The sequence below is a fragment of the Podarcis filfolensis genome (genome assembly GCF_964270895.1).
Source record: "Podarcis filfolensis genome assembly, chromosome: 1".
NCBI classification, from domain to species: domain Eukaryota; kingdom Metazoa; phylum Chordata; class Lepidosauria; order Squamata; family Lacertidae; genus Podarcis; species Podarcis filfolensis.
Window position 1 is genome coordinate 36,936,264 of NC_139604.1, and position 23,957 is coordinate 36,960,220.

General features: G+C 39.3%; 1 protein-coding gene across 9 annotated transcripts in view; it reads left to right on the forward strand.

Moving 5' to 3' along the window:
• The window catches only part of ZEB2 (zinc finger E-box binding homeobox 2), a 162,640-nt gene that overhangs the window by 121,407 nt on the left and 17,276 nt on the right, over window positions 1-23,957 (forward strand). For all 9 annotated transcript variants that reach the window (XM_083581868.1, XM_083581869.1, XM_083581861.1 and 6 more), the window contains 5 exons: window positions 3,249-3,320; window positions 12,102-12,290; window positions 13,020-13,234; window positions 15,680-15,788; window positions 19,509-21,481. In XM_083581868.1, coding sequence (XP_083437994.1) covers window positions 3,249-3,320; window positions 12,102-12,290; window positions 13,020-13,234; window positions 15,680-15,788; window positions 19,509-21,481 — 2,558 coding nt within the window. The remainder of the gene's footprint in view (window positions 1-3,248; window positions 3,321-12,101; window positions 12,291-13,019; window positions 13,235-15,679; window positions 15,789-19,508; window positions 21,482-23,957) is intronic.

The following is a 23,957-nucleotide window of genomic DNA, read 5'->3' on the forward strand; positions in this document are numbered from 1 at the left end:
TGATACATCCGAACACAGCAAGCTGGGTTTTTGGTCCCTTTGCTGCTGATTTTTTAATCATTGTTTGCAATGTTTCCTGTATACTTGAGTACAGTATTGGTGAAATCAGAAACAAGCTCACATAGTTGATCTTTGAAAAATATTGTTGCCTCAGAAAGAGGATGCACAATTCTGTTCAGGAAGAGTTTCTCTGTGACTTGAAGGGGTGTAAAGTAAGATTTGCTTTCTACAAAAAGCATGCCTAGATAAAAGCACATAGAAATTAAGGCTTTTTTATTTTCTTTTTTACTGATACAGAATTTGGAGATGATCAGCCCAAAAAAAAAAAAGCATTTTGAAAGGCACATTCGCCCCGAAATACATGATGTACTTTTGTGACCTGCACAAAAACAAGAAGAGCATTCTCTGTATTTGCCTATTTATTGGGTTTTGGGAAGCAGCTCGATCATAATGTAACTTCTCTGTACTGCAGCAGAACATTACAATGAGGAAGGAAATGCAGCCGAAATCTTAGCATCACCACTATTATGCAAAAAAAGAAGAAAATGCTGTTAGCGTTTTTCCCCCCTTAGTGACTGGGTAGATGTGCCCTCAGATGGAAACAAACTTGTGACTCCTTTCTACCAGAAATCACATGAGCTGATCAAGGAAGGGGGGAAAAAATCCACACAAGCTATATTTATATCCAGCACTAAACCTCTCACAAGTGTTGTACCATTCAGCTTCCTAGTAAGCTGCCACAAGAAATACTGTGTATCACAGCTGACAACTTTTTATCAATGTATATGGATTTTCCTAAAGGTTTTTGGAATCAAGATATCCTGTAACAATGTTCTATGGAGGAGACAAAGTGCCAAATCACTGTAAACTACCGTATATAGTTTGAAGAAATTATCGACAGTTTTTGCAGGAATATTTTAACTTGGGATGTTTTTATTTTAAGCTACAAAATAATAAAATGTATATTTATAGCTCCATCTCATATTCTGGTTGTAAAACTTTGAAATAAGTCAGCTCAGCTTTAGTTTTGATTAAAATGGCACAATTAGATCCTGTTATTCAATCAGCTAATTACTCACAAAACGGAACACATAAATAATACTGTAGGATTGCAAACCTCAGAATGAAGTTTGTACTCCTCGCCTTCTTCCTTGCAACAGTTGTTGCAGAAATTGATTGATGTTGTACCATTTTATATCCACATCAAACTCTTTATTTGGGGGGACCCAAACTAACAACCCCAACAATAAGCATTTTCAGTGCTTTTTTTCTAGAAAAATAGGTGTTTGTACTCACCATGAAGTTGCTACAGTAAGTGCCACACTTTTTAACAACTAAAAAAAGAGGTGCTGGTACTGCAAACCCATAAGTACCCCCTGGAAAAAAGCACTGAGCATTTTAAAGTTCTATGTACCAGGAATTCAGTCATTATCCCTAGACTGCCTAAACAGATAATGTCTGCTTAGGTCCGTTTTTGGATTTACCCATTTACAAGTTCCACTTCTTTGTCACATTACTTGGAAAAAATGTTTTAGACCTCATTTATTTCCTGCTCACATATAGCATTCTAGTCCCATATTGCCTTTCTCCTTACCAGCAGACATATGGATGCAGAATTCAGACGTGGAAGATAATTGAGTCAAGACATACCAGGAGAGTTAGTTTTATGCATTCTGTTTTGCAATGATTTGGAGATGGGAATTATTTTAGAATAATACCATCCTGGAATTTACCTGCCAGCTGGAGACACGTTATACACAGCTGACAACGTAACCTGAAGACCTGCTGTGCTATTACTGTGCTTGTATTATAGATACATATTTGATGCACCACATCAGAATGATTTCAAGAGGGTCTCTCTTAATGCTAGTGGCAAAGTTGTAGTTACCCTCCCATTCTGAAACTCAACACATTCTACATCTTCCCTGAAAGTAGTGGTTGATGATGTAGTAAAATAACCATTTCTTTCTTCCTGTTCACTGACAAATTGCTGAAGCCATTGGTCCAAGAACCATTTAATATTGTAACTTTTGGTGTCACCTTTTTCATCCTTGGGAATAATTACTTCACATGATCAATGCAACCATCAGCTGCAAAAAAATTTGTAGAATGGGGGGAAGTTCATGAAACTGCTGCAGCTAAAACCCAGGAGCTATCAGTTTACACGTCGTATTGTTTATTGTGAGAGTGTTCAATCCTGAGAGTGATTGAAGTAGACCAAGAAGCCGAGTTATCCCAAGTTAACAACAGGCAAGAGCAAAATAAGTTCAAAACAATCTTTTGAAAGTGTAGGCTGAAAAATATATTTATTTTTATCCCACCCTTCCAAAGAGCTCAGAGCAATACACTTGCCTCTTCTTCCCCACCTCCCCACATGTGGCATCTGTGAGGTAGGTTAGACTGAGAGGCTGACCCAAAGTCATCAAGTGACCTTCATGGCTGAGAGGGAATTTGAACCTAGGTGCCCCCAGTTATATTCTAGCCACATCACCACGCCAGTTGTACAAATTACCCATTAAGAATTTTCTCGTATTTGCTGCCATTTCAGGTAACGTCCCTGTCCCTGTGAATAGTTCAGGTGGCGGGGGGGGGGAATGTTGGACCACTGTTCCGGGGATCAGCACATTGGTGTCTAAAGCCTCAGGTATTCCCTGTTATTTATAGGATTTTAAGTAATTAACTCAGGGCCAGGTCTCTTATAGGAAGCTGCCTTATATACCAAGTCACAGACTGTTGACACTGCCTGGCAGCTGCTCTCGAGGGTTTCAGACAGGGCCTTCCCCAACCTTAAACCTAGTGATGCTGGGGATTAAACCTGGGACTTTCTTCATGCAAAACACTTGCTCTACAACTGAGCTTTGGTTCTTCCTTTGGCATGTGATTGCCTGGAGAAACTGAACTGCGGGAATAACACTTCTTAGGATACCTTTTGTCAAACACTCAGGCCACAAGAAGGGCTGCCGCATCTCTTAACAATCCAGCTAATTCTTGTGTTTGTCCGCACAAATGTATACCCAGTAACAACAGGGGCTGCTCACATGGAGGAAGCCCATATTGTCCAGACCAGTCCTTAGAATTCAGATTACATGATCAAATTCATGAAACAGCCTGAACAAAGCCATTGTGCTGAGATTTACAAGCGGGGTGTTCTGTGCTTTTGTTGAAAGAATCATCCTTGTTGCTGCCATTTGCTTGCTGTTTTAGTAAGGCTATTGTGTCCACTGAAAATGTCCATTCCTGTATTACAGAAGAAATGAAGGAAGAGTATGACACCATGGGGCCTGAAGCTGCAATTCAGACCACTGGAAACAATGGAACAGGTAAGGGCAGACCTATACAAACTTCTCTAGTTTCCTATTGCCTTTGATTATTTTTGTTTGTTTTGCAAACTGAAAGAATAAGCCAGGTACACTAGTTCACTTTTCTAGATGAAAGTTTGAGATATTCCTAATTACATGTACATTTCCCTGATTGTTTCACTTTGATACAAACCATTGATGCAGCCTTGATCCCACTGCAATTTCTGGGAACATTTCTGCGGAGATCTGTGTGACTAGGATAGTTTCTTTTGTGTTTGATGAAAAGTATATTTTCCTGCCTCCATCTACCCCTCATTTAATGTGACAGCATCCTTGGGAGTTAATAGATTCCAGCACTGTACAGAGTGGTATTTCCCCCCCATACAGGTGATTATGCTGGAGTTTAATGTAGCTGAAATTTTCTTGTGACAGGATCTGTACAAATATCTTTATAATCATAATGGGTGCACTTTTTGTATCAATACCAAACCCACATGTTTTATTGGGTGCATACTTCAGACCACTGAAACTTTTTTTTCATTTTCCTTAACTCATTCTTCACTCCTCTTCTCAGAAATCTACCATGTGTAAATGAAAAGAAAGTAACACTGATACAAAAGATGCATTGTTTCTAAGCCATCTCTTTAATGCTTTGCTGAAACCTCCAGAATAAAATGGGTTTTTCTCCAATCATGATAGTTCAGTGTGTTCAAGCTGCTTTCCATTTGATTAATGGGACTGGTTTCTTCACAGGTAGCCTACAGTTATAGAACTGTGTCTTAACCATTCCTCCTTGTGAGGGATACCTGTATTTGGCAAAGTTCTGTCCATGGTCCTAGCGTTAAGAACCTGATACAGTTCTGAGCTATAAAGATGTCGCAAACATACCTGGCCAGTGAGGAAAGACAGAGCACCTTAACTTTGTGAAAATGGAAGCAAAGGAACTTTTTCCAGTGAGACAAGACCATTATTCCACATTCTCCTTACTGTAGTTTCCATCCTAAATAAGCTGTTTTCATGTTCCATTATGATATTTGATTCTTAGTGCCCACTAGCAATGCTGTTAAGTAGGGTGGCACCCAAATGCTACAAGGATTTTATTACTCACACATCTCTAATGCTGGTACACACCCACATGTTCTTATTAGACATTGCAACAAACTGACTTGCCTAATTCTTATGGGGGGAAATAATGGAAAAATTAATCCATGTTGGTGTGTGAGTGCATGTGTTTCTATCTTTTGTATATTAGTCTTATATACTGGCAGGTAATCTGAAAAGGAAAATGAGGTCACATTTTCATTAGTTATGTATTGCAAAGAGGAACATCAAAACATCTATACTGTACTGAAAAATTATTTTTTATTCTTCTCGGGATTTAATGGTGTGTAGCAAGGCCAAGGACAGGCCCTGTTAACACCATGTACTGGCAACAGTATGATCCCACTCCACTCACAGCCTTTTAAAGAGCCTTGTAGATGTCACAAAGCGCCGTAAATTCTCCAACACTGAGCCCCAGACATTCTTGTCCCGGAGGGCAGCCCCCCAATAGGCAAATTTGTAAGAACCAAATCACTAAAGCTATGGAGGGCAGGCTGTCTGTCTTTCATATACACTACCACAATCTCATATAGCATGATCAACCATTTTCTCCTCCCTACAAACCTCACAACACCCAAAGTCAATCCTCATAGCCCTGCATAAATGTAGAGCTTAATGCCTAGCCAAAATTTGGAACAGTACAACTTGTCTCTGCCACCCTTTCAGTTTTAATATATTGAAAATCTTCCACTGGTGGACATCTGGAGAATACCTTCCTACCTGTAGAATACCTTCCAACCTGTAGAACCCACCTGTGACTGTCTTTGCCATTCACCTAACAAGGTCCATTTAACTCAACTTCCAAAAAGGACAGTGGCAACAAAAGATCAGTGTCCCTCTGCCCCCAAACCCCTAAAATATTTTGTTTCTCAGTCATTATTTTTCTTTTTTTAAAAAGCAAAAAAACATGTGGTAATGTAGCATTAGTAATATTATATTTTAAGAGGTTTACATTCAGAAATAAAGTTGGCTATTTATATTAAGGTTCATGGTAAAGACTTCTTAAGAGTCTCATCTTAAGAGTTTCACACCATGCTCCCGACACTTCCATGTGGTCTCAGCGCCACATTTCAGTGGTTCAGATGCATGGATAATCTCCATGCCAGTACCAGCTGCCATTAGCATCATCCACTGTAAGTGGAAACTGAAATGTTTGAATCCTATCTAACTACATTCCTAGTAAATTAGGCCACAATGTTTACTGAGACTTTCAGTTTGAGTGGTGGGTACCAATGCACATCCAGCAGAGAGAGCAGATTTCAGTATTTTGTATCTCGGCCTACAGGAAATAAAAAAGATTTCTATCAGATTCCAGTTGTAATTCCGTCTCACCAGGTGTTCCACAAGACTATTAATACTAGCATTGGTACCAGTAAGAGAATGGCTTCTGGAGTGTGAGAATCTGTCTACTTAAAAACTAGGCTGATACTACATTTCGCATGCAACCACAAAATGGTGGTGATGATTCATAATCATGGCCAGTTAGACCAAATTTGAGCAATTAATTTCGTGTATTTTCACACAGGTAAAACTGGCACCATTTCAGCCCAGCATGGCTTAGAGACTTTTCATCCTTATAGGTATTTTGAGGAAATGGATGAATGCATTCCCTGTAGATAAACAAAATCTGCTTACCCTTACCCAGTAATAGCCGCAGACAAATACGTTTTGCTGAGACTGCATTTTAAAAAAGAAAGGTAGGAAAAGAGTTCTCTGCAAAGAAAAACAGAAGTAAAAGTTGGCAAGTTGAAAGGACTGATCGCTTTGAGACTCTAATCTGCATGTACCAATGAGGACCTGCCACTTCCTGCTTAATGAAGGCTGTGGTTTTATTAGCTTTGTTGCCGATTAGGAGCAGCTATCTCCATCTTACAGCAAGAGTTCCCACAAGAAATAACTGGCCTCCTATGCTCTCGAGTGTCTCCTTTAAATATCTCTTTTCCTTAGTGTGGTTTATGCTCATATGATGTTATGCTACCTCAGGCTTTAAGGAGTCCCTGCCCTAGTCCTTAATTAAAACAAGACTTCCTTAGTGAGGTCACTCACTCTACATCTTCCTAAAAAGCTTGACTCACAGATGGGAGTGTGATTTCTGTTTGCAATTTAAATTCACTAGGAATCAATGTGTGAGGCTATAGGCATAGAAATAATGCAGAGGGCATATAAGGGGAAATTCTCTGTCCTTTCAAGAGACATTAGTTGTGGGGGGGGGGGTAGAGCAAGGGATGATCACAAGAATTAGTGCTAGCTTTGGCTGGTTTTCCAACCACAATGTTTCCTGATGAAGTTAGACCTTGCCACAGTTAATGACGTAGTTACCTCCAGATTAGAGTATAATGTGCTTTGCACAGGGCTGTCCTTGAAAAGTGTCTGGAAACTTCAGCTAGTGCAAAATGCTCATGCAGAATGGAGCAGAGCAGTCAGAACATATTAATGCCTGTTTTGTGTGATACGTACTAATTGCCAGTTTGTTTCTGGGCTTGGTTCAAGGTGCTGCTTTTCATCTTCGGCTGGGGAGGGCGGGATATAAATAAAATTTTATTATTATGATTGATTATCTTCAAAGGCCTAAACAGCCCAGGACCTGGGCATCTTCCTTGTCTCATCCTGATAGATAGCTTCCAGGAGCAGGGCCTTTTCTGCACTGGCACTCATTTTGTGGTGTGCCCTTCTGAGATGTGTCTATTTTATGAATTATTTTCCCTTATTGACTTTTTTTCTTGATTTGCCATGTTATCACTATGATAGTTGGTATATGAATTTTTCCATTTTGAGGAGTCACATCCCATAATATATTGCATGATGTTTTAATTTGTAAGCCACTTGAATTTCTTTCCTTTTTTTAGTGGAAAAAATGTGAGGCATAAAGTTTTAAATAAAATTTATTTGCAGTCACATTTTGTTTGTTTGTAACGCTGATCAATTATTCTAATGATGGCCAAATTCTTGTCAGTAACATAAGAGAAACTTTGAATTGCCTGATCTGCATTCAGATGGCACTTGATATTTATATTAATCTTTAATGCATAATCACACTGTTAACGTTGTTTCAGTTAAGGATCTGTCAGCTCCCCAGCAAATCCCGTTGTTTTAAAGGTTTATAACTTAGATATAAACATTTGCCTTAGCTCCTGAATTCCTTTAATGCACAGGGAAACTGAATAATGCACATGTTTTAGAGCCTCAGAAACATTTAGTATCAAAGGAGACAATTATAGCCTCCTGTACAGAACTAGCATTCAAAACTGTTTGTAGGCCTGTTTGAGAAAGCTGACCACCGTCTGTAGGATCTAGTATATTACTAGGAGCACTACTTTAGGTAGTGACCATAATGGTATGTTTGAGATAATAGTGACAAAAGCAGCAGCTTTTAATAAGCCTAGTTCCAATTTGTGTTTTAATGCTGTAAAAATTTCTGGAACCGTTATTCTAAACAGTTATGTTCGGCTATAAGCTTGCAATGCTTGAGTAATGTTCCTATGGTCTGAACTGGTTTAAGTAGTTTTACAATATGGCCATTGGCCCAGAGATGGACTTCTGGCAAGAACACCAACCACAATATTTTCCTGTTCAATTGCTGTCTACCGTTTTCAGTCTTCCTGCTATAACTCCCTACTTTCCAGCAGAAACCAATTATAATTTATATGAACTTTTTTTCAGGATATTTCTTCCGTATCGCTGTCAATATCCTACCCAGTTAATTCACAACCCACCTCCAGTCCAAACTATATATTCATTTTTTTCAATAGCATCCCCTCCTATTTAACCAGAATGTTTCTTTCCTTAAGAAAATATGTTTTGAAACATTAGAAGAAGGCATATACTTCAGGAATATATAATAATAGAGAGCCAGCACAACAAAAAAAGCTATTTGACTTGCCCAGGCACACCCGAGTTTATTTCCATTAAATGTATATCAACAGTGAAAAAAGACAGTGTTTGGCAATACAAGAACCTGATGTTCACAGATTTCAACATGCTGAATGGTCTTTATCATTCACTCTCTATTCCACAGTCACTCTCAGTGTGACTGATGGCTACCTGAATATGGCTGGGATCCAACAGTTACTTCAGTCACATACCCAGCGAATTAGAGGAGACAGTGGTAGTTGTGTAGGTGTTAAAGCACACACAAACAGGCCCAAAGAAAGACAGAAATTCAGCAGATAGAAGAGAGCATGGGAAAAGGCCACAGGAAAGGCATTCTAATGAAAATATAAAAATTGATTTGGTCCTATATTCCGGAGCACATGGCAAAATGGTAGGTGGTTTCTGCAAAATTCAGAGCAAACTTTATCCTCTCTGAAGGCTTCCTACATCTGGCAAAGTGGTCACCATCTTGATGGGCAGGTCCAGTTTTGCTTGCATGGAAGTTTGTAGAAAATATGACCGCTACTTCCAGGAAAGTAACAAAAGATTTCAACACACGGTTTCCTTATTCTTCTCCTGAGAGGCCTGAGCAGAGCTTTAGGCTCCTGTTCTAGGCTGGCTGGACCCCTGGACAGGAATCTTCCTCTTGCATAGACACACTACAGCTTTGTTTCGCAAGCCCCTTTGAACTATTGAAAGCTGTTTTAAAAACTCCTTTCTGCTTCAAAAGTGCATTGACCTGCATTAGGAGAAGCGGCGGCTGTTCAAGGGTCACAGTGGTGCAGTCAGAGCAGGACTTGGGAACAGACATCAAGAATGAGGCAGAATGTGCAAGAGGGACACCGAGTAGAAGCAGGGTTGCATTACCATAAGGGAAGGGTAATCCCATTAAGTCCAGAGTCTAACGTTACCTAACTGTGCCACTGAAACACAAGTCAAAAATGTCCTTGCATGTGCTGAACTAGGTGTGAGGATATTTGGATTCTGGACAACATATGACATAGTTAAGGGGTAAATATCTAAGGATCTGTTTTATGTTATGTTTTGTTTTGTTATGCTTTTAATATAATTCTCTTAAACTCGCTGCCAAGGGCATATGGTAGTGAACCAAAGTATGAATAGCATCATAAAATAACTAAGGTATTTAGGTACCACTGAGCCTCTTGGGCTTGCTGATCGAAAGGTCGGCGGTTTGAATCCCCGTGACGGGGTGAGCTCCCATTGCACGGTCCCAGCTCCTGCCAACCTAGCAGTTCAAAAGTATGGCAGTGCAAGTAGATAAATAGGTACCAACACGGCGGGAAGGTAAGCAGCATTTCCATGCACTGCTCTAGTTTCGGTGATCTGTTGCGCCAGAAGCGGCTTAGTCATGCTGGCCACATGTCCCGGAAAAACTGTCTGCAGACAAACGCCAGCTCCTTTGGCCTGTAAAGTGAGATGAGCGCCACAACCCCAGAGTTGTCTGCGACTGGACTTAACTGTCAGGGGTCCTTCACCTTTACCTTTTTAGCTAGGTAGCTAGCTGGTCAGGGCATGCCGCTTCCTAATAATATCTCCGTCCCTCCCACTCCCCCAGTAGTATTTTGAAGTTTGACCTCTAGTTTCATGAGCCATTTCAGAACTTTATAAATATGGGAGCACCTGTTTTCAGGGCTATCACTAAACACCCTTCTTCTGTTGATTCTTATTTTTGCCTATCTAGTTCATTCATCTTTATCATGACCTATTTCTGAGGGGGAGAGAGAGAGAGAGAGAGTGTTTAACTTGAGCTCAGCAGGTTGCGCATTGAAGAAAGATGTTGCATATTGACAGGAACTGGAACATTTTTATTAACAACATCTATGAGGCTATTGCCAGAATTGCTTCCTTCTGTAAATGATATTAAGGCATCTCCTGGGATTTAGTAGTTTCAAACTATATGTTTTACTGGACCATTTCCCTCCCTTGCAGAATTAGGTATTTCCTTTAGATTTTGTAATAAAATGATTTTTCCATAACCTATTTTTGTACATAAAATACTGTAAGATTTTACTATGAAGCAAACAGAGGTGTGAGTTGATTTTATGCTAGCACCATTGACCACCTATGGCACCATAATGGATTTTCTCCTTTATCTGTTGCCTTGAGGCAAAGATGCTAAATATTTCAGTAACCCTGTGTGTTGGTTTCCTCCCACAGTCTAAGTTACAATGATGTAAATCTAGTGCTTCTGTCACTCTATAATTATCAATCCAACCCCATTGATTTTAGGGTAGATACTGCTGATTTACGCTGTTGTAAGAGGGAGCAGAATCAACTTGATCTCTATTTTGGTTGCTTTATGAGAGAAAATATTTTAATCATCTTGGTGCTGAGTTTGTAACCTGACCTACTCAAATAAATGTATCAAAGTCTGAATACGTATGGACAGTAAAAAGTGAGTGTCAGTAAAAGTCTTAAACTGTATGTGTGCTGAAGAGGTACTTTTCAATACATAATTGAAAACACAATTCAAAAGCTGTTTTAGCTATAATTCTGCTCTGAGTTTACATGCTTAAGTCCCTTTGACATTGGTGGTCTTAAACAAACACACTGAGCAATGGATTGAATGTGAGGTCTCCTATACAGTTGGATTAATACTTTTCTACAATATCATAGGCTTTACTGAATTATTCCTGCATCTAATGTTCAGAAAGGAAGGAAGGAAAATGATTAATTTTAGCAAGAGGATGCTTTGTGGTTCCGAGGATTTTTCCCCCATTGCACAGGCAAAAAAACAACAACAAATTTTATGTTTTAATGAGAGAAAAAAAATGAGAACTTCACTGTTTTTAGGGCCTACCTCACATAATTGTGTTCCAGAACTAAATAGTAATGTTTGTAAAATCATTCCAACATCACATTATTTGAGTAACAATGGTTCCTTTTTGAGGAGGTTGGGCTTCTCCAAGAATGTTATGTATTTCAGAGAAAAGGCATTGGGCTAGAATCCTGACCAGTTCAGAATTCTAGTTTCCTGATCAGAAAGATACCTATATGCAAGCTTGCTTATCATACTCCCCACTGTCGGAATCTGAAGCCTACTAGTCAGAGGAATTGGCCACTCTCCAGATGCTCCTTTTTCGTAACACCCACCCCCTGTTATTCTTATGGTCTTCCTTATCCCAATGCCCAGTAACCAGCACTGAAAAAAATATATATTTCTGTGTCCATGAAATGGTGTCAGACAGTAGTCTCAGAGACCAAAGGACAGAAGGTTTGGCAGATGATCTATAGCAATTTCCTGATATATAATGATTTATAACCTCCAAATCCAAACCATAGGGTTTGAGGAGATCCAAAAGCAGGCTAACTCCTTCGTCCACCTATCATGAAGTTCAGATAACAATATAAGACTGTGGTCTCAGAGTACCAAAGGACAGAGATTAGAATTGCTCCCACTGGTTGCAATTTATTTCAGGAATCATTTTTGTAAGATATCATTGAATTACACCAGAATTCCAAAATGCACGAAAGTCTAAAATGTTGCTTTTTCAGATTCTGTGCACAGACAGCATACAATATTGCACCCCCTCCCTTTTATATGAGGAAAAGAGGAGGGCACATGCATTGGCTTCTGCCATCTTTCATTAATGAATGGTGTCATCAGTGACTCTGCCAAATGTATTCTCTTACAAAATCACCAGCCAGTGATTTTATTGGCAGGAGGAATGAGCTAGGTGGAAGTATGGGTAGCCACAGGATTAGGCTCATAAAGTAAATGTACACCATCTTCAATACCACTGTGTAGACAAACATATAAATCCTCCACAAAACTATTTCTCTCCCCCCCCAATCCCTTTTCTATTATAGTTAAGAATGCAAATTGCACGTCGGACTTTGAGGAATATTTTGCTAAGAGGAAAGTGGATGAAGGAGATGGACACTCAGTCAGTATAGCGGAGTACCTACAACGCAGTGATACAGCCATTATTTACCCGGAAGCCCCCGAGGAACTGTCTCGTCTTGGCACTCCAGAGGCCAATGGGCAAGAAGAAAATGGTGAGGATGGAATTCATTTTTAGCCACTCTTCTGACCTCTTGCAGCTGTTGCAATTATAAATGCACTACATGCCTGGGTGTTTACCTTAAAATTGAAGAACAGCTGCAGAAGCATGGAATTTCATGAGCAAAGATGGGACTGTAATTTCAGCATATTGTGATTGCTTTTTTAGTCAGCAAATTGAGACTCTTCTGTAGGTGAAATAAATAGCAGGGACAATTAAGGGTTATGTTTTTAAAGGAGCAGCGTCCTTGCTCTAATTTTAGTTTGGGAATGATTGAATTTTTTTACAGGACAAATTGAGGATTACTAACTGATTCTGTTAAGTCCTTAATAAGTAATTGAAAAAGCATCCGTGAAGATGGAACTAGATGGTGTTGTGTTTGGAGACAACAGACTGGTAATTAAGTGCACAGCATCAATAAATCAGAGAAAGAAAGAAAAAAACCCCAACATTTTCCACCCCACCCCCCCACAAGCTATTGTAGTCTCACAATAAGCCAGACGAAAGTTTTGAATTAATTTTCTTATGATTCATACAAGTTTGCCCTGAGCGTGTAAAAAGTGATTGATGTGGTTTTTGTAAGCAAGGTAGATATCACGGATATTCCACTGTAGGCAGATTGCAGTGATTCTTGTCAATCCATCCTGGGCAATAAGCCCATTAACTGCCATTGATTTACTGACCTTTTGGCCTGCTTCTTTCTCTCACGTCTCTTGGGCTACAGACCTGCCACCTGGAACTCCAGATGCTTTTGCCCAACTGCTGACCTGCCCCTACTGTGACCGGGGCTACAAGCGCTTGACATCACTGAAGGAGCACATCAAGTACCGCCATGAGAAGAACGAAGAGAACTTCCCTTGCCCTCTTTGCAACTACACATTCGCTTACCGCACCCAGCTCGAGCGGCATATGGTGACGCACAAGCCAGGGACAGATCAGGTGGGGGGGCTTGTTTTAAGTGATTTCTTTCTATAATAACCCCTTAGAGAAATGATATTGCTTTGATTGGCAATCATTATTAATTTTTCATGGCATTTTGAAGATGCAGATCTTTTAATGGTAATAGCTTTAATTGAGGCCTAAATGATTTTTTGATGGTCTCTTCTAATATGATTTAATAGTCTTATGTTCACGATCGAATGAGTGTGTTAATTTCTAATTTAGAAATTTTATTTGCACTTTAACTTGACTTTAGTTTCATTTTTTTATGTTCCTCAAAATGTGAATGAAATTGTGGCATTTTAATTATACATTATTAAACATCTCAGCAATTTTATCTCCATTTTTCACCTAGTTTTGCACTGCATTTCCCCCCACATAGGATCTCAAAGACATCTCAGGAATCTGCTAATCTTATTTTTTGTCATTCATTACTTTTTATGGAGCCTTGTATATATTTTTCATGCAGTCCATACAAATAGGTTCATATTTTTTAGTTAATCTTGTTGCGTGTATCTGCGTGCGTTATGGCTGTTCTAATAACATGTGATCACTTTAGGAATACACTATTCCTGAAATCTACACATCCCAGTAGCAAATCTCCTGTAAATCAAAATGATTCCATGATGCATTATATTTAATCAAATTGAATGTGTCTTTTGAATTCCTGCTTAAAACTTCTATAATGACGTGTTGCAATGGAAATCCAAATGGCAGATCTTAAACTACATTCCATCCTATTACTATGAGAATTATACCAATAGTTTTTATTCTAAAGAATGAGAAGTCATACTGATTTAGATTTATCATGACAGGCATTTTTTCAATAAAAGACGTGCTTAATTAAACAAACATGTATCATGCTCACCTTCTAATCAAGCAGTTTGGTAATTAGTTCACTGTTTCTCACTTGATCTCTGTAATCGATAAAATACAATTCTGACAGGATTTATCATAACATTTCATTTTAAAGAGCAAAGCGAGTTGTTAATCTGTAACTTTCCCCCCTTTCTGACAAAATGGGAGACAAGAGTGGCTTTTCCTCTCCTTCCCTATTGCTTTTGACTATCAAAACACTACTGGGAGGGGAGGGGGGGGGCGTGTGGCTGGATATTTATCCAGAATAACTGCCTTAAATTTCACATGCAAGAGTGTGATTGTGCTGGCGCATTACGAATGGTAGCTTTGGTGTTGAAAAGTCCCCTCATTTGCTCATGGCATTTACAATTAGTAAATTAAAATGATTGTATCATATTAACAGTGGCACAACTAAAGTTTATAGTAGTCCTCTGAGGGCTGTGGGGGGAGACAAAGCAGCTGTTGCTGTTTGTTTATGCAACTCAGCAACATATGAGCACTGGTCCCTCAATGGCGCTCCGCGGGCTGGGCTCTGCTTGATCTTTGAAGGTTGCTGCTGTTTGAACAACCCTCCCTGTGTCCCATGTAACACCATCTGTCTCACTAGGAATGTGGGAAGATTCAGCACACCCTAGCAGTTGTCATACCGTTTCTGTGCTGTCTTTTCTGCAATAGGCTTTTGTGTCATTGCTGCTTGGGAGAAAAGGGGGAGTGTGGGGGGGGGGGGAGGCTGACCTCCTACCTTGAACATCCAGACTAGATGACTGCAGCTTTTTTTTCTTCCCCCTTTTTAAAATCAGAATTCAAAGTCACAGCACTTTTCTCACTTGTTCAGAAAGGTCAGCTGTGTTTGATCCTATCTTTATGCTGCTTTTTAACTCGTCCTTTCTGCCAACTTTTCCTTCTTGTTTTTGCCCCTGCTCCTTAGCATTGCTCTGAAGGAGGGGAAAGGAAAAAAAGAACCAGTTTAATTCTCTGATCAGGACTTTCCCTCCCAGCAGTGACAGCCTCTTGCATTTGATAAAACAAAGCTTGCTTATCATCACAATGCTAAAGGGTTCAGAAGCACTGCAAATATATATTTTAAAAAAATAAATGCTGCAAGTTGTGAATTGACAATATGATCAGCTAAGAATATTAAAAGCCTCAATTTCTTTTAAAAATTAACAAATCCATTCCTTGCAGCACTGCATGCCTTAATATATTGTGCTGCCGATGAAAGACTTAAGAAATAATTCCAAAGCAAATGCTCGAAGTGAATTCAGATTTCCTTCAGGTTTACTGCCAACATTTTGATTTTTATGGCAGCACTGATGAGGCAAATAAATGTGCATGCAGATCTTTTAGGCTGACAGATAAATACAAAACTGCTTTAATTAATTTTTTTCTTAAAAGGAAACCTTTCTCTCTCTCTCTCTCTCTTTCTACACACACACGCACACACACATATACACACATATAGATATTGATATATTTGTATATAAAATTCATGCTGGTAATACACACAGAGAGAGAGACAAATTCATACCTCTACATATACAGATATCTATTTGCATAAAATTCATGCTGGTGTCTTTACTCTCCCAGCACCAAATGCTGACCCAAGGAGCAGGCAATCGTAAGTTCAAGTGCACAGAGTGTGGCAAGGCCTTCAAATACAAGCACCATCTGAAGGAACACCTGCGAATCCACAGTGGTGAGTAGCTGAGGTGCCAGGGTTCTCATTTGCATTTTGTTTAATTAGCAGAGTTTTTGTTTTTTTGTTTTTTTAAAAAAGCTTAGTATCTTCACCATTTTGTTTAGAGCCGCCAAGATACTTTGTAAATGATTTCTGACTCATCCTCATTTTTCATGCTATTCAGAAACAAATAAGAAACCAGCACCACAAGTTTCCATATAAGATTTTCCAAATAGCAGAATGTATTACCTGATTAATTAATTAAGTTCTAAATTGCTTTCCTAGAGCTATTTCTACTCAGAGGAATTCTGGGAATTCCTAGCCATTTGGCTCTTAAGTTTTCTTATATGTGATACACTTGCCTAAAAAACAAAACAAAAACAATGAACCTTAAAGATGAACAAGACCAACACCCACAATCCAGCAGCAATAAACAAATTAAGCTTGCTTACTTGGAATGGCTGCCTCATTCATATTATTTTATCACACTTGCATCTCATCCTTCCTCCAAAGAGTTCACAGCAACTGTTTAGCCCATGGGTAGGCAAACTAAGGCCTGGGGGCCGGATATGGCCCAATCGCCTTCTAAATATGGCCCACGGATGGTCTGGGAATCAGTGTGTCTTTACTTGAGTAGAATGTGTCCTTTCATTTAAAATGTGTCTCTGGGTTATTTGTGGGGCATAGGAATTCATTCATCCCCCCCCAAAAAAAAATAGTCCAGCCCCCACAAGGTCTGAGGGACAGTGGACTGGCCCCCTGCTGAAAAAGTTTGCTGACCTCTGGTTTAGCCTCCCAAGCACCCTGCATGATAAGTTGAGCTGAGAGATAGTGACATGGCATCACACTTGATGAGCTTCATAGCTTCTTCATACACTGTACTTTTAAGTACCTGTAAAACATTCTGCAAAATCCAGTGTCAGGTGAGCAGAATTAAGTTTGTGCAACAAGACTTCCTCTTCCTCTAACTCCCCGCCTCCCCAGTTGTGTGAGTGGACATCTGTACCATCACAGCTGGATGTCACAACAAGCAACAAACATTCAGGTTTCTTTGCCAGAGATCTCAGATTGGCTGCAGCTTCCCAATAAAGATGCACTTAATGGCCAACATGAGATTGTTGCCACGTAATGTGTGAAGTGGCCTGTCTGACCTCGAAGTTGTGTTGTCCATATCCAAGCTGAACACACTAGCCACTTTATATATCCATTTACAATATTTATACCCTGCCTTTCTGGCCTGCATCGGCTATCACATCAATTAAAAATATAATTTTGTGTTCCTAATTCAATCCCCTTCGTTGAAATAAATAGCCTCTGCTGAGTGCATTAAGTCATTCAGTTACACATGACAGCGAGAAAATAGGGCAACACTTTGCCTTATATTTGGAACTTGTCAATGTTTGAATAATAATATTTAGAGTTCTCCTCCAACTAAAAGTCTTCACCCTTTGATGCAGACATTGTGAGTAAAGCTGTTAACGCTGGTCAAGTATTCAAAGACTTTGATTTATTCAAATAAATTCAAAGGCAAATCAGAAACAAAGACAAATATACCGAAGACTAAAAAAGCAGTATTTTAAAGCTAAGAAATAGTCTGAATAAGTTTCTGTAATTATACACTCTTCATAAGTTTTTTTAAAAAGTATATTCTGCTTATATATAATAATTCTAATGTTTAAGCTATCTAATCTGCAGGCATGTAAAATCTCGCAGTGAACTTTGTTTTTTGTTTAGTGGATCAGCATTTGCAAACCTTGGGTACAATCTCAAAGTTAAGCACTTCTAAACTCCATTGATTTGAGCTGAAGGGATTTAAGCTTATGTTTAATGCTCCAACTGAAGTTTAATATGTTTAATGCTCAGCTCAGCTGTAATAGCAAACCACAGTTTCCCACTATAATAACTAGCTGCGGTGAACTTTGGGCTTATGTACATCACCTCTTCTCTCCTCCCCTTTCACATACACCCACTAAATCTGTTCTGTGAGTTCCCCCGGCCCCCTGGAGCAAATTTGGGGGTGGCAGGGGCCGCATGTGGAAGAATGAGAGGGGGATGTCTTGTTCCATTTGAGAAGTTAATTAAATTAAAGCCCAGGAATTGGGGGGGGGGGTGATTCAAGCATGAGACAGAGAATGGAAAAACTGCCTTTATATTTTGTGTAGCCAATCCAGATCATGACTCAAGGGTTATCCATCACAGGAGAGGGGAGAGTTCCCATCCTTCAAAGACTAGTGGCTACTGAACTCAAGTAGACTCATTCCAAACTAGCAAGAAAAGGTGAAGAGACAGCAATGGGTTCTCATACTCCCTCCTCCTAACCTTCATTTTTGAATTTTTCCTGTTCCCTGGTTCAGTTGTAAACAATATTTTGTCATGTCACCTAAATGGGAAAAGCTTGCCAAACTTAAATCAGAAACTCAGTTCAAACCATGGTTTCCCATTCTGATTTGGAGGCAAAGTATGGTTTGCACAAACCATAACCTGCCTGATTTGGACAATCATGGCTAACTGTGCTATGGACAAATGGAAGGAAACAGAGCCTTACAGGAGTCAAGAGAGCAGAAGCAGGGAGAATGGGAGCACATGAGCCCAAAATTCATTCACAGCTGCCAAAACCTGTGTTAAAATTATCTGCCCCCGCCTTAGGGTAAAACTTAAAAATATATGTACACAGATTCAGAAAGTGGTTGAAGCACTGCTTTAGGCTGGAAATGAGAGTAGAGGAGGAATAAAAAACATAAGAACAGCCCTGCTGGATCTAACCAATTGCCCACCTAGTCCAGTATCCTGTTCTCACAGAAACCAATCAGATACTTATGGGGAGCCTGAAGCAAGACCAGAGTGCTTCAATGCCCTTTTCAGAAATACATGTCTCCTGTTCTCTGGCCATTATCCATGTAGATCATCTAGAAGTAAACCATTAAAAGCTAATAAGCAAGTATGAGTGAACTTCCATAATTTATTCTAAAGCTTAATTTCTAAAAAAAAGTTCTCATGAAAATTCACCACCATTTTAGTGTGAATTTTTCTCAGGATACACATTTTTTACAGTAATTCCTCCATAAACAATTTTTTTGTTATTTCCACCAATATATGCCTTTTTATGCACACTTTCCATATGCATTTTTGTACACATTGCTTTGCTGGAGAACTGCATTGAAAAATTTGGAGAAGTGCAAATTTTAATGAGTCATGGTGTTTCTGTTCCACATATTGTTTTGGATAGTGTATATTTGCATTAAATTTGCATTCAAAAGTGAACTGGGTCATATTTGTCCCCCATTTTACTATGCCAACCGATTCACACAAAATTATGCTACTGTTGTAACTGCATGTTGCCTGGGTCCTTATTAAAAGCCATGGCAAAATCCTTCTGCTATCTGAATTTAGATATTGCAAACACTGTGCATTACATGTAAGTTTTCAGCTGTATTCCTTTACATAGTACAGTACAGTACACTATCTGTTTCCCTTGTAAAGACATCTATAGCTTTCAACAAAATGTGAGCCATCAGTAAAAGCTAGGGAGCATCACAGGATGAGAAGGAATCTTGCATGCAGCTAATTGTAGATTGTCTAGTTTGAATTGTTTCTAGTCACAAAAACCTAAACATAACTTGGAAGGAAGGAGAAAATGCAGCAAGATGAAAGGAGTGAAATGTGCAGACACAGTAAATGGTCTAAAGAACTGGTCTATTTGTGAGTTATTAAAAATTAATTTTTAAAAATTAATTGCAGGTGAAAAGCCCTATGAGTGTCCAAACTGCAAGAAGCGTTTCTCCCATTCTGGCTCGTATAGTTCACACATCAGCAGCAAGAAATGCATTGGCTTAATCTCTGTAAATGGTCGAATGAGAAACAATATCAAGACGGGTTCTTCTCCTAATTCTGTATCTTCTTCACCTACTAATTCAGCCATTACACAACTGAGAAACAAGCTGGAGAATGGAAAACCACCTAGTATGTCTGAGCAATCAGGCTTACTGAAAATCAAAACGGAACCACTAGATTTCAATGAATATAAAGTTCTGATGGCAACCCATGGGTTCACTGGTGCTAATCCTTTCATGAATGGCAGACTTGGTGCAACCAGCCCAATAGGAGTTCATACTTCCACGCAAAGTCCAATGCAGCACTTAGGGGTAGGGATGGATGCATCTTTACTTGGATTCCCAGCAATAGGCAGCAATTTAAGTGAGGTGCAGAAAGTCCTACAGATTGTGGACAATACTGTTTCCAGGCAGAAAATGGACTGCAGCGCTGAAGAAATCTCCAAGCTGAAAGGTTACCACATGAAGGACCCATGTTCTCAACCTGAGGAACAAGGCGTTACTTCTCCTGGTATTCCACCTGTGGGTCTTCCAGTAGTCAGTCATAATGGTGCCACTAAAAGTATTATTGACTACACATTAGAAAAGGTCAATGAAGCCAAAGCTTGTCTCCAGAGTTTAACTACAGACTCGAGGAGGCAGCTCAATAACATTAAGAAAGAAAAGCTACGCACCCTAATAGATCTGGTAACTGAAGACAAAATGATAGACAACCATAATATACCTACTCCATTTTCATGCCAGTTCTGTAAAGAAAGCTTTCCTGGTCCCATTCCCCTTCATCAGCATGAACGTTACCTGTGTAAGATGAACGAAGAAATCAAGGCAGTCCTCCAACCTCATGAAAACATGGCTCCTAGCAAACCAGGAGTGTTTGTCGATAAGCAAGCTCTCCTCCTGTCATCAGTACTTTCTGAGAAAGGAATGACTAGCCCCATCAATCCATACAAGGACCATATGTCTGTACTTAAAGCATATTTTGCTATGAATATGGAACCCACCTCTGATGAACTACTGAAAATTTCCATTGCCGTTGGCCTTCCTCAGGAATTTGTGAAGGAATGGTTCGAACAAAGAAAAGTCTACCAGTACTCAACTTCCAGGTCACCATCGCTGGAAAGGAACAGTGCCAAGGTGGTGCTGGCTGCCACCAACAACACGCCCACTAAAGACTCTTTGTCAGCCAGATCCCCTATAAAGCCTGTGGACTCTATAACATCACCGTCTATAGCTGAACTTCATAATAGCGTTACTAACTGTGATACCCCTCTCAGGCTAACGAAACCTACTCACTTTACCAATATTAAACCAGTTGATAAATTGGACCACTCCAGGAGCAATACTCCTTCTCCATTAAATCTTTCTTCTACATCTTCTAAAAACTCCCATAGTAGTTCTTACACTCCAAACAGTTTCTCCTCTGAGGAGCTTCAGGCTGAGCCTTTGGACTTGTCATTACCAAAACAAATGAAGGAACCCAAAAGTATTATAGCCACAAAGAACAAAACAAAATCCAATAGTGTAAACGTAGACCACAACAGTGTTTCTTCGTCATCTGAAACCTCAGATGAGCCACTGAACTTGACTTTTATCAAGAAAGAATTTTCTAATTCAAATAGTTTGGATAAAAGCACTAATCCATTATTTGGTATGAGCCCTTTTAGTGCCAAACCTTTGTACACCACACTTCCGCCACAGAGCGCATTTCCCCCAGCCACTTTTATGCCACCAGTTCAGACCAGTATTCCTGGGCTACGACCATACCCAGGAATAGATCAAATGAGCTTCCTACCACATATGGCCTATACTTATCCAACTGGAGCAGCTACGTTTGCTGACATGCAGCAAAGGCGAAAGTACCAGCGGAAGCAAGGTTTTCAGGTAAATATCTTGCTTATTTCAGAAGGTTACGGTTGTATACATCATTCCCATGTACTGTTTCATGACTTAAAACATCCTAAGGGTAAATCAGCTCAAACATTCCATTTGTATTTTTAAAAGGAGACGCGAGGAAATGAAACTATGTAAACATGGCCAAGGTGGACAAACTTGGAATGTTCAACTGCAGTTGAACATTTCCTGCCCATTACCGTTACATTACCTGCCCATAAGAATATAAAATGAGTTTCAAGGGATCAGCTACAGTCCTCATGCAGGGGGGGAAATGCTTCTGCTTTACCCTGAGAAAGGTTAAGGTTAGTACTCTTAAAGAAAAGGCTGTTGATACAATTCATATTCATGACCATCCTAGTATAAGTACCAATGAGATACATGAAGCGCTGGGAGAGTCCCCCAGCCTGTGGCTTCTTTGGCACTGGCACACTGTGGTTTAGGTAGTTTCCTTGCCACTGTAACCCTAAGAGATTCTCAGAAATCACATGGAAATGATAATGCAGCCATAAGCTGTTTATAATATGTTCCAACTAATCTTTACAAAGCTATAAAAAGGATTATGAAGATCCCCAAGCCAGACTTGTTTTCATCTCACCTGTTCCATTTTCCTCACCGGTCTATTCTTCCCCCCATCCCACCACATCCCTTGGACTATTGTTGAGAAGACTCTAAAAGTATAAAGTCTGTTGGTTTTTATCTTCATAAAAGGTTCTCTCAGTCCACTTTTGGGCTGATGTGGACCTATGAAGCTGCCTTATACTAAGTCAAACCATCAGCCCACCGAGCCCATTAAGGTTTACTCTAAATGTTGGTGGCTTTCCAGGGTTTTAGGCAGAGGTTTTGTCCATCATCTGCTACCAGATCCTTATTTTTAAAAACTGGAGTTGCCGGGGATTGAACTTGGAAGCTTCTGCATTAAAGGCATGTGCTTTGAGCTATGGCCCAATGTAGGTGAGTTCAAACTTTTAGGAACTCTCCCAACTGCAAAAAAATAAAAAAATAAAAATTGACATCTGTCCACTTAAATATAGCAAAGGATTTTATCCACAGGAAACATGCGTAGTGTGTAGGAATTGTGTATATATAATACATCTACAGTTTGTCAGACAGCGATTAACTGATTATAGTTGGTTTTTTAAAACATCTGTGGACATTCCCATATGACCTATTAGGTTCCATTAGTAATTTTACCAACTAGTAAATGTTTTATATTTTCAAATGTGAAAATCAGGTATGGTTTAATGTTACAGGCAGTAATCCCTCTCTGCACAATAGGAGCATAAATAGCACGGTACCTCCATAACAGCTGTTCCACTATTCCAATTTACAGTACATCTGCCCTCTTTGTAAACGTATTTAAGCCTATTTAATCTTCTCTAATATTAATTAGTAAAAACCTAGTCTAAGAAACTGAACTGTCTGATAGCAAATGGAAATGTACGTTATCATGCAAGTTTGCACTCTCTTTGGATCAAGACAAAATAAATATCAAGAAATTTAATAATTTACTGATCCACATTCATTACTGCTTAATGCTGAAGGCTGTTTTAACATAGATACAGCATTGATAAAAAGTGTTATTAATATTCCCTATTTCAAATTACAAAATTAAATATAAAAATATAGCTCAAGGCCTTTAGAGGGGAGACATACATTTCAGTGGATTGCATAATAATATTTTGTGCCTAAATATAAACTTCATTTTGAAGCCTTTCTAACACTTATAGTCTGGTGTCTTGAAAGAAAAGCTCTGTCATTGTTGCTTGTACCTAGTGGTTTGTGACTGTGTGTGTTATTTTTGGGTTTTGTTTTACAACCTCCTATTATTATGAACACAATGCACTTTGGAATTTTAAGCATACTGACCAAGAAGTAAGTCCTATTGAACTCAGCAAGGCTTATTTCCAATAAAACATGCACAGAAGTGCACTGCAAGCTACAAATTCTGCAACCCTAAAAACTACCATAATCTTGCTTTTTTTTCCTTGAGCAGTAGACACACATACTAGTTTCATATTGCTCTTGCTCCCAAGTGGCTTATGGTGTGAAGGGCTATTGGAGGAGGAAGCCTGTTCGAGAAATACAAGTTTCAACCCTACAGAGTATGTGGAGCTATTTGTTAATAAGTTATCTATACAGGATTTTACACAAAGATAAAGCTGTGTTTGCACATTTATTTTAGGTTTGCGACACACTATGACATTCTGTAACTTCCAGTTACTTTGCAGAATTATCCTAAAAGTTGAATAGATGTTAGAGCAGCAGATACTGCTGTTTTAACCTCGAAATGTTTATACGTCAAAGTACTTAACCTCAGAATATTTATAAAGCAAAAGTTGCTTGCTATCTTGTCACCGAAGCCTTCCTTTCAAATTCTGTGTACAGCCTTGTCCATGTTGTTAGCCAGATTCCACACGATAAGCTGTAGGCCAGAGTGCACACATCCATAGCATGTTTTTTGTTT